We start from the raw sequence: 12,110 nt of genomic DNA, 5'->3' as shown, positions 1-12,110 counted from the left end.
TGTTTTTTCAATATAGTTTCATCAGATTATTGAAAATTTTTTGGGAGTTTTGCCGTGTTCCGTTCTCTTCCGTTTGTTGACTTGGAGAGCTTTGTGCCACTTGGCAAGTGCGCGTGCTAAATCGAGAGGGAAAATGAACGTTCTAAATCCAAACAACGACTGTTCTTGACAAAGGACACCTTCTACAACAGGGGTGTCAAACTCATTCCACTGAGGGCCTAGTGTCTGCAGGTTTTTGGTTTTTCCTTTCAATAAAGCCCTAGACAACCAGGTGTGGGGAGTTCCTAACTAATTAGTGATGTTAATTCATCAATCAAGTACAAGGGAGGAGCGAAAACCCGCAGACACTCGGCCCCCCGTGGAATGAGTTTGACACCTGTGTTCTACAACATTCTGATGGAAGATCACCAAAAGTAAGAAACATTTTATGATGCTAATTCATATATCTGTCGTGCATGTGAATTAGTCGTGGGCGCCCAACTTTGGGGTACTCAGCTATACCGAAGCTGGATGTCGTAATGAAGTTATTTTTTTGAATTCTAACACTGCGATTTCATTAAGAACTAATGGATCTATCATTTCCTATACAACATGTATTTTTTACTTATGTTTATGAATAGCTATTTGGTCAGAATATGTGTGTCAGAAAACGTGTCAGAAAAATATCGTTGCTGTTTAGACGTTGTGGAAAAAGTAGCTAAGTTAGCACAATGTGTAACCACTGATTTCAGCTCTAAATATGCACATTTTCGAACAAAACATAAGTGTATGTATAACCTGATGTTATAGGACTGTCATCTGATGAAGAAAATCAAGGTTAGTCAAAAATTATATATCTTTTGCTTGTTTGTTACGATCACTAACTTTTGCTACTGGGAAATTGCTTGTGTTTTTGGCTATTGTGGTAAGCTAATATAACGCTCTATTGTGTTTTCGCTGTAAAACACTTGATAAATCGGAAATATTGTCTGGAATCACAAGATGCCTGTCTTTCAATTGCTGTACACTATGTATTTTTCAGAAATGTTTTATGATGAGTATTTAGTTATTTGGCGTTGGTGTCTGTAATTATTCTGTCTGCTTTCGGTGCAATTTCTGATTGTAGCTGCAATGTAAACTATGATTTATACCTGAAATATGCACATTTTTCTAACAAAACATATGCTATACAATAAATATGTTATCAGACTGTCATCTGATGAAGTTGTTTCATGGTTAGTGGCTATTTATATCTTTATTTGGACGAATTTGTGATAGCTACTGATGGAGTAAAAAACTGGTGGAGTAAAAAAAGTGGTGTCTTTTGCTAACGTGGTTAGCTAATAGATTTACATATTGTGTCTTCCCTGTAAAACATTTTAAAAATCGGACATGTTGGCTGGATTCACAAGATGTGTACCTTTCATATGCTGTATTGGACTTGTTAATGTGTGAAAGTTAAATATTTAAAAAAAATATCTTTTGAATTTCGCGCCCTGCACTTTGAGCTGGCTGTTGTCATAAGTGTACCGGCGTCGGGCTGCAGCCATAAGAAGATAACCTGATGTTATAAGACTGTCATCTGATGAAGTTGGTCAAGGTTAGTGATTCATTTTATATCTTTTGCTGGTTTTTGCGCTCGCTACCTTTTGCTGCTAATAAATGCATTTGTGTGTTTGGCTATTGTGGTAAGCTAATATAATGCTATATTTAGTTTTCGCTGTAAAACACTTAAAAAATCAGAAATATTGGCTGGATTCACAAGATGTTTATCTTTCATTTGCTGTACACCATGTATTTTTCATAAATGTTTTATGATGAGTATTTAGGTATTTCACGTTGCTCTCTGTAATTATTCTGGCTGCTTTGGTGATATTTTTGATGGTAGCTGCAATGTAAAACTATGATTTATACCTCAAATATGCACATTTTCGAACAAAACATAAATGTATTGTATAACATGTTATAAGACTGTCATCTGATGAAGTTGATTCTTGGTTAGTGACTAATTATATCTCTATTTGGTCGGTTTTGTGATAGCTACCTATGCGGTAGAAAAATGGTGAAAATATGCGGTTGAGTCTTTTGCTATTGTGGTTAGCTAATAGAAATACATATTGTGTTTTCGCTGTAAAACATTTTAAAAATCGGAAATGATGGCTGGATTCACAAGATGTTTATCTTTCGTTTGCTGTATTGGACTTGTGATTTCATGAAAATTATATTATATGATATCCCTGTCGCGTTAGGCTAGGCTATGCTAGTCAGCTTTTTTGATGAGGATGCTCCCGGATCCGGGATGGGTAGCAATGAAAGGTTAATCCCACCAAAGTGTCCGATTTCAAATAGGCTTTTCAGCGAAAGCACCGCAACCGATTATGTTAGGTCACTGCAAAATCACAGACAAACACAGTCATTTTTCCAGCCAAAGACAGGAGTCACAAAAAGCAGAAATAGAGATAAAATGAATCACTAACCTTTGATGATCTTCATCAGATGACACTCATAGGACTTCATGTTACACAATACATATATGTTTTGTTCGATAAAGTTAATATTTATATCCAAAAACCTCAGTTTACATTGGCGCCATGTTCAGAAATGTCTCCAAAATATCCGGAGAAATTGCAGAGAGCCACGTCAAATAACATAAATACTCATCATAAACTTTGATGAAAGATACATGTTTTACATCAAATTAAAGATACACTTGTTCTTAATGCAACCGCTGTGTCAGATTTCAAAAAGCTTTACGGCAAAAGCACAATATTCAATAATCTGAGAACAGCGTTCAGCCACAAAAGCAAGCCATACAGTTACCCGCCAAATTGTGCAGTCAACAAAACTCATAAAAAGCATTATAAATCTTCTCTTAACTTTGCTGATCTTCGTCGGAATGCACTCCCAGGACTCCCACAAGAAATTTTCGTTTTGTTGGGTAATGTCCAAATAGCTATTTTTGTTAGCGTGTTTGGTAAACAATTCCAAAGTCAGAAAGCGCGTTCACTAAAAGCAGACGAAATGTCCAAAAGTTCCGTAACAGTCAGTAGAAACATGTCAAACGATGTATTGAATCAATCTTTAGAATGTTTTTAACATAAATCTTGAATAACGTTCCAACCGGAGAATTACATTGACTTCAGATGTGCGATGGAACATAACTCCCTCTCATGTGAACGCGCATGGTCAGAGCATGGTCAGGTCATAATAGACCTGACTAAATCCTGTCTCCTTCTGCCCCACTTTACAGTAGAGGCATCAGACAAGGTTCTACAGACTGTTGACATCTAGTGGAAGCCGTAGGAAGTGAATACAAACTCATCCATATCTCACTGTGAATTCAATAGGGTCTTGGTTGAAAATCGACCAGCCTCAGAATTCCCACTTCCTGTTTGGATTTTTCCCAGGTTTTTGCCTGCCATATGAGTTCTGTTATACTCACAGACATCATTCAAACAGTTTTAGAAAGGTCAGAGTGTTTTCTATCCAATACGAATAATAATATGCATATATTAGCAACTGGGACTGAGGAGCAGGCAGTTTACTATGGGCACCTCTGGGCACCTTTCATCCAAGCTACTTAATACTGCCCCTGCAGCCATAAGAAGTTAAAAACAAGCCGTTTTCGCTGCAGTAATGGTGTAACCATGAATCTATGCTTGATTGTTTCACTAGGGCACTCAGAAATAATGGTACAGCTAACCCTTATCATTACAACAATTATTATCTGCTGCCAAAATAAAACTCCTGGTCGCACAACAACGTATTTCGTCACACTTAGGCGCCCTTTCTACCACAAGTGTATTAATCACATCCATTCATACAGTTCTCAAAAGATCATCTGATCAATATCAGTATTGATGGCTAAACACTCAATATCTGAACACTGTGTTTGGACATCACAGATACAGTGACTGTCTACTAGTCTCTCACACACACACACACACACACACACACACACACACACACACACACACACACACACACACACACACACACACACACACACACACACACACACACACACACACACACACACACACACACACACACACACACACACACCCTCTGCGTTTGTGCGGGTATCTGCGTTTTCTTGCACATTCAAGGAAATGTATATTCAACCAGCAAGGTTAGGGTAATTATAAGTGTTAAGATCAGGCAGGGTTAATGGAGCCATTATCCGAAACCATACAATATCTACCAGTTCTATACCCATTGCCTACCTTCAAAGTCTTCCTTGAGGAAGTCAGGGTTGGATGTGTCGGGTTGGGAGCAGTCTGGTCCTGAGTATCCCGAGTCACACACACAGTGTGTACCCCTCACACATGACCCGTGTCCGTTACACATGTCCTGGCACTGGGGGCCAATGTACACACTGTCCAAAGCCCAGGTAGGGGGGGATGAACCGCTAGAGTAGAAGCCCTGGTACCAACGGAACCGGATGGATCTGAGAGGAGAGAGAAGAAAAAGAAGATGAAGAAGAAGAGAGAGATGGAGAGAAAGGGATCTATACACTGAGTATACAACACATTAGGAACACCTGCTCTTTCCATGACAGACTAACCAGGTGAAAGCTATGATCCCTTATTGCTGTCACTAATTAAATCCACTTCAATCAGTGTAGATGAAGGGGAGGAAACAGGTTAAAAAAATGTTTAAGCCTTGAGCAAATTGAGACATGGATTGTGTATCTTTGCCAATCAGAGACTGAATGGGCAAGACCAAATATTTAAGTGCCCTTGAACAGGGTATGGTAGTAGGTGCCAGGTTCACCGGTTTGAGAGTGTCAGGAACTGCAACTCTGCTGGGTTTTTCCTGATCAACATTTTGCCGTGTGTATCAAGAATGGTCCACCACCCAAAGGACATCCAGCCAACTTGACACAAATGTGGGAAGCATTGGAGTCAACATGGGCCAGCATCCCTGTGGAATGCTTTTGACAAATAATGGCTGTTCAACCTAATATTAGGAATGTGTTTCTCATGTTTGGTACAATCAGTGAATATATATATATATATATATATATATATATATATATATATATATATATATATATATACAGTCATGGCCAAAAGTTTTGAGAATGACACATACATTTTCACAAAGTCTGCTGCCTCAGTTTGTATGATGACAATTTTCATATACTCCAGAATGTTATGAAGAGTGATCAGATGAATTGCAATTAATTGCAAAGTCCCTCTTTGCCATGCAAATGAACTGAATCCCCAAAAAACATTTCCCCTACATTTTAGCCTGTCAGAAAAGGAACCAGCTGACATCATGTCAGTGATTCTCTCGTTAACACAGGTGTGAGTGTTGACGAGGACAAGGCTCTCTGTCATGCTGATTGAGTTCGAATAACAGACTGGAAGCTTCAAAAGAGGGTGGTGCTTGGAATCATTGTTCTTCCTCTGTCAGCCTTGGTTACCTGCAAGGAAACACGTGCCGCCATCATTGCTTTGCACAAAAAGGGCTTCACAGGCAAGGATATTACTGCCAGTAAGATTGCACCTAAATCAACCATTTATCGGATCATCAAGAACTTCAAGGAGAGCGGTTCAATTGTTGTGAAGAACACTTCAGGGCGCCCAAGAAAGTCCAGCAAGCACCAGGACCGTCTCCTAAAGTTGATTCAGCTTCTGGATCGGGGCACCACCAGTACAGAGCTTGCTCAGGAATGGCAGCAGGCAGGTGTGAGTGCATCTGCACGCACAGTGAGGTGAAGACTTTTGGAAGATGGCCTGGTGTCAAGAAGGGCAGCAAAGAAGCCACTTCTCTCCAGGAAAAACATCAGGGACAGACTGATATTCTGCAAAGGGTACAGGGATTGGACTGCTGAGGACTGGGGAAAAGTCATTTTCTCTGATGAATCCCCTTTCTGATTGTTTGGGGCATCCGGAAAAAAGCTTGTCCGGAGAAGACAAGGTGAGCGCTACCATCAGTCCTGTGTCATGCCAACAGTAAAGCATCCTGAGACCATTCAGGTGTGGGGTTGTTTCTCAGCCAAGGGAGTGGGCTCACTCACAATTTTGCCTAAGAACACAGCCATGTATAAAGAATGGTACCAACACATCCTCTGAGAGCAACTTCTCCCAACCATCCAGGAACAGTTTGGTGACAAACAATACCTTTTCCAGCATGATGGAGCACCTTGCCATAAGGCAAAAGTGATAACTAAGCGGCTCGGGGAACAAAACATCAATATTTTGGGTCCATGGCCAGGAAACTCCCCAGACCTTAATCCCGTTGAGAACTTGTGGTCAATCCTCAAGAGGCTGGTGGACAAACAAAAACCCACAAATTCTGACAAACTCCAAGCATTGATTATGCAAGAATGGGCTGCCCTCAGTCAGGATGTTGCCCAGAAGTTAATTGACAGCATGCCAGGGCGGATTGCAGAGGTCTTGAAAAAGAAGGGTCAACACTGCAAATATGACTCTTTGCATCAACTTCATGTAATTGTCAATTAAAGCCTTTGACAGTTATGAAATGCTTGTAATTATACTTCAGTATTCCATAGTAACATCTGACAAAAATATCTAAAGACACTGAAACTGGGACTAAACACCTCCCTCTGCAACTGGATCCTGGACTTCCTGACGGGCCGCCCCCAGGTGGTGAGGGAAGGTAGCAACACATCTGCCACGCTGATCCACAACACTGGAGCTCCCCAGGGGTGCGTGCTCAGTCCCCTCCTGTACTCCTTGTTCACCCACGACTGCATGGCCAGGCACGACTCCAACACCATCATTAAGTTTGCAGATGACACAACAGTGGTAGTCCTGATCACCGACAACAACGAGACAGCCTATAGGGAGGAGGTCAGAGACCTGGCCAGGTGGTGCCAGAATAACAACCTATCCCTCAACGTAACCAAGACTAAGGAGATGATTGTAGACTACAGGAAAAGGAGGAACGAGCACACTCCCATTCTCATCGACGGGGCTGTAGTGGAGCCGGTTGAGAGCTTCAAGTTCCTTGGTGTCCACATCAACAACAAACTAGAATGGTCCAAACACACCAAGACAGTCGTGAAGAGGGCACGACAAGCCTATTCCCCCTGAGGAAACTAAAAAGATTTGGCATGGGTCCTGAGATCCTCAAAAGGTTCTACAGCTGCAACATCGAGCGCATCCTGACCGGTTGCATCACTGCATGGTACGGAAATTGCTCAGCCTCCGATCGCAAGGCACTTCAGAGGGTAGTGCGTATGGCCCAGTACATCACTGAGGCAAAGCTGCCTGCCATCCAGGACCTCTACACCAGGCAGTGTCAGAGGAAGGCCCTAAAAATTGTCAAAGACCCCAGCCACCCCAGTCATAGACTGTTCTCTCTACTACCGCATGGCAAGCGGTACCGGAGTGCCAAGTCTAGGACAAAAAGGCTTCTCAACAGTTTTTACCCCCAAGCCATAAGACTCCTGAACAGGTAAACATGGTTACCTGGACTAATTTCGACCAAGCTTTAACTCCCTGACTGATGTCTTCAGATGTTGCTTCATAATTTTCCTGCCTCATGATGCCATCTATTTTGTGAAGTTGACCAGTCTCTCCTGCAGCAAAGCACCCCCACAACATGATGCTGCCACCCCCGTGCTTGGGATGGTGTTCTTCGGCTTGCAAGCCCCCCCCTTTTTTTCTCCAAACATAAGGATGGTCATTATGGCCAAACAATTATATTTTTGTTTCATCAGACCAGAGGACATTTCTCCAAAAAGTACGATCTTTGTCCCCATGTGCAGTTGCAAACCGTAGTCTGGCTTTTTTATGGCGGTTTTGGAGCAGTGGCTTCTTCCTTGCTGAGCGGCCTTTAGTATTCAATTAGTATTTGGTAGCATTGCCTTGATATTGTTGACCTTGGGTCAAACGTTTTGGGTAGCTTTCCGCAAGCTTCTCACAATAAGTTGGGTGAATTTTGGCCCATTCCTATACATATATATATATATATATATGTTAACTGGCCATTTGAGAAGTTTCAATGGGATGGTTTTCATATTAGTTAGGCTCTCTTCTATGTCCTGTAGTCTCTCACCCGCAGAGTCTGAGCTTGCCGAAGTGGATGACCTCCCTCCTCCATCCCTGTGTTGTCCCGGGGTAGTAGACGCTGGCGGGGTGCAGCTCTGTGGAGCATAGGGATGAGGGCTGGGGGCCCCCCGAACACAGGGGCACCAGGAGATGCCATGTAGCCCCAAAGTCCCTGGAGAACTCCAGTCTCACTGGGTTAGAGGAGGAAGAATCTGCCGTGCAGCCCACATTGATCTGAGAACAAATGAATACATTATTACTGCTATGTTATTGTCATTATCATTATAAAGACCACATCTGAAACACAACACAGGAAAAATAAACAGGACAAATGTTTAAATTATAAACATAATATCAATCAAATTCTTAGTTGTTATATTATAAAGTATTACTAGTATAATTATGAACATTATGCAGTATTATATTCATTAATGTTCTTGCTTCAGCAAGATCACTGTAGTTATTTGATATACTACTGACTTATTAGTATTAGTGTGTTTGCATCAACAAGACCACTATAGATATTCAATATACTTCTGTTTATGTTTTCTATTTCATATAATTATGTTGTGATGAATTATTATAAAATAATTATGATCCTTATCCAGCCCGCATTCATTTGTATCACAGAGAATTGTAATTATAATAACTTGTTATGAATATGAATCATTCATATAAATCAGTCATTATCGTTATGAAAACCCTTTGCTCTGCCCTCCACTTTTAAATTGGGATACATTTTCTCATTCTTTATCCTCTTATCTTTTCCGTCAGTATTTCTCTTTCCAACTCAATTTCTCTGTCTCTGTTCCGCCTTCCCTCTTTCCCCATTCCTCTCCTCTTATACTTCACTCATTTTCTTTCCCGCTCTGTTTTCCCAACCAATCAGTCTGTTCTCTCTCTTCTCTTCATACCTCAAACTGTATGACGGTGTTTTCATTGACATCAATGTCTCTGGTGGTAATGGAATGTTCTCCCAACTCGCTGGAGACAAACACCATGGCAGACTCATCGTCCTCCCTGTACACGCACATGCATTAGACAAAGTCTGTTATCTACAGTCCTTTACAGTAGGGTTGGGGTCAAGTCCAACTCAATTGAATCAAATTCAGGAAGTAAACAGACATTTTACGTTAAAAGGAGACAATCCAGCAGTTAAAAAAAATAATATCAATATCAAAAACATATTGGGTAACAATTAAGTAACTTTCCGCGATTGATTTCAATTAAAATGGACAAAAATTAACAAAAATAGCTTCTTAGCAAAGAGCAATTTCTGAAGTAAGAATGTTGCTAGTACTGTCTGGGAGTCATCCGAGTGGGGAGGAGAAAACTGAAAATTAGCTGTTATTGGCAGAGAGGTTTGGAACTCTCTTTCTGATTTACTGCCTGGTGATGTCACCAGTCAGGCCAAAACTCCATCCCACCAAAACAATCTCAAATTTCAGTCTGTCTTTTCAAGCAGATCTTATACTAAAAGGGCATTATCATAATTTTCACAATTTCTAAGTATTATTCCAACCTCATAGTGTGGAAATATATATAAAACACAGGAAAATCACATGTTTTGACTGCACTGGGCCTTTATGAATATGTAAACTAAATTGGTAGTTAACTTCTTGAATTTACTGAATTAAAGTGGCATTGACGCACATATGTTGAATTTACATCTTAGAGGCACACAGACATGAAGGGTTGTAGGTACAAGGTTCGGTGTGTTCACAGTGCACTAAAGGGTTGTACAACCAGTAGGTCTACTCACAGGCCACTCTTCTGGTAGGGGCAGTAGAGTCCAGTGTTGCCTCCTGGGTAGAAGAGCCAGTTGTAATCCTGGGGTCCGCCCTCAAAGCTGTCAGAGACTACAGGAGGGTTGTTGAGCGAGCTGCCATCGATGATCAGGTCATCAATCACCCACACCTCCTCTTTTTTACCTATAGGACAGAACACATATAGCCAGTCAGACATACAACATGTCTTCATACAGTATGTCATTATTTTGAGATGTGTGTATACTGTAAGTATGAGTGTATTTGCACTTTGTCTTTGGTTGTGATTCGATTCGCTACTCTTCACCCAAAAATGTACACTCTCATTGCATTAAACGCATTGGATTGGATGAAGTTTCCACCATTTCCTTACACCAGTCCATTCCTTTAAAATCCATGAAGTGGAGTGTACAAGCACACACTTCTTATGTAGATAAACGGACCACAGACTCACTGTGTGTGTTCACTACTCACCGCTGTTGTAAGGCTGCCAGAGCCTGAAGCGGGTAGCGTTGGTCTGGGCACTGGTGGGCAGAGGAAGGTGGATGAACAGCGTATCGGTGGAAGTAGGGAAGTAAAACTCATCTAACAACAGCCAACTGATCCCCCCGTTCACAGAGTACTGTAGTAGCACCGAGTGGGAGCGCTCTGGGACACCTGGGAACAGAACACAGAGTTAACGCAACCCACACATAGTTAACAGTATAACATATCTACAAAACATGACACATAGTAAAGATTAGAAGTAGTTTTGCAGACATAAGTGGTAGGAGAACTGTAAGCAGATATAGCCAGAATGTACTGTATGTGAAAATTAGACCTACCCTTAGTGATGAACTTGAAGGAGAACTGGATGTAGAGAGTGCTGGTGCAGTCCATGTCCCTTGACACCAACATACGCAGACCTTCCTACAAATCAAGCAAAACGGAAAGAGAAATCAAGATCATAAACTCAGCAAAAAAAGAAACTTCCCTTTTTCAGGACCCTGTCTTTCAAAGATAATTCGTAAAAATCCAAATAACTTCACAGATCGTCATTGTAAAGGGTTTAAACAATGATTGTTCAATGAACCATAAACAGTTAATGAACATGCACCTGTGGAATGGTCACAGCTAGGCAATTAAGGTCACAGCTATGAAAACGTAGGATACTAAAGAGGCCTTTCTACTGACTCTGAAAAACAACAAAAGAAAGATGCCCAGGGTCCCTGCTCATCTGCGTGAACGTGCCTTAGGCATGCTGCAAGGAGGCAGGAGGACAGCAGATATGACCAGGGCAATAAATTGCAATGTCCGTACTGTGAGACGCCTAAGACAGCGCTACAGGGACACAGGACGGACAGCTGATCGTCCTCACAGCGGCAGACCACGTGTAACAACACCTGCACAGGATCGGTACATCCGAACATCACACATGCGGGACAGGTATAGGATGGCAACAACAACTGCCCGAGTTACAACAGGAACGCACAATCCCTCCATCAGTCCTCAGACTGTCCGCAATAGGCTGAGAGTGGCTGGACTGAGGGCTTGTAGGTCTGTTGTAAGGCAGGTCCTCACGAGACATCACTAGCAACAATGTCGCCTGTGAGCACAAACCCGCCGTCGCTGGATCAGACAGGACTGGCCAAAAGTGCTCTTCACTGACGAGTCGCGGTTTTGTCCAGGGGTGATGATCGGATTCACATTAATCGTCCAAGGAATGAACGTTACACTGAGGCCTGTATTCTAGAGCGGGATTGATTTGGAGGTGGAGGGTCCGTCATGGTCTGAGGTGGTGTATCACAGCATCATCGGACTGAGCTTGTTGTCATTGCAGGCAATCTCAACGCTGTGCGTTACAGGGAAGACATCCTCCTCCCTCATGTGATAGCCTTCCTGCAGGCTTATCCTGACATGACCCTCCAGCATGACAATGCCACCAGCCATACTGCTCATTCTGTGAGTGATTTCCTGCAAGACAGGAATGTCAGTGTTCTGTCATGGCCAGCGAGGAGCCCGGATCTCAATCCCATTGAGCACGTCTGGAACCTGTTGGATCGAAGGGTGAGGGCTAGGGCCATTCCCCCCAGGATTGTCCTGGGAAATTGCAGGTGCCTTGGTGGAATAGTGGGGTAACATCTCACAGCAAGAACTGGCAAATCTGGTGCAGTCCATGAGGAGGAGATGCACGGCAGTACTTAATGCAGCTGGTGGCCACACCAGATACTGACTGTTACTTTTGATGTTGAAATCCCCTTTGCTCAGGGACACATTATTCCATTTCTGTCAGTCACATGTCTGTGGAACTTGTTCAGTTTATGTCTCAGTTGTTGAATCTTGTTATGTTCATACAAAT

The 12,110-nt window shown here is 42.1% G+C and overlaps 1 protein-coding gene across 1 annotated transcript in view; it reads right to left on the bottom strand.

Annotated features, from left to right (window-relative positions):
• LOC120053329 (reelin-like) overlaps positions 1–12,110 on the bottom strand; it is a 55,689-nt gene that overhangs the window by 37,381 nt on the left and 6,198 nt on the right. The window contains exons 11-16 of the mRNA XM_039000455.1: positions 10,597–10,681; positions 10,247–10,429; positions 9,769–9,937; positions 8,921–9,026; positions 8,014–8,240; positions 4,206–4,429 (exon numbers count right to left, since the gene is read on the bottom strand). Coding sequence (XP_038856383.1) covers positions 4,206–4,429; positions 8,014–8,240; positions 8,921–9,026; positions 9,769–9,937; positions 10,247–10,429; positions 10,597–10,681 — 994 coding nt within the window. The remainder of the gene's footprint in view (positions 1–4,205; positions 4,430–8,013; positions 8,241–8,920; positions 9,027–9,768; positions 9,938–10,246; positions 10,430–10,596; positions 10,682–12,110) is intronic.

The sequence above is a fragment of the Salvelinus namaycush genome, chromosome 9, assembly GCF_016432855.1.
Source record: "Salvelinus namaycush isolate Seneca chromosome 9, SaNama_1.0, whole genome shotgun sequence".
Taxonomy (NCBI): domain Eukaryota; kingdom Metazoa; phylum Chordata; class Actinopteri; order Salmoniformes; family Salmonidae; genus Salvelinus; species Salvelinus namaycush.
Note: the sequence above shows the minus strand (reverse complement) of the source record. Positions and strands in the feature narration are given on the sequence as shown.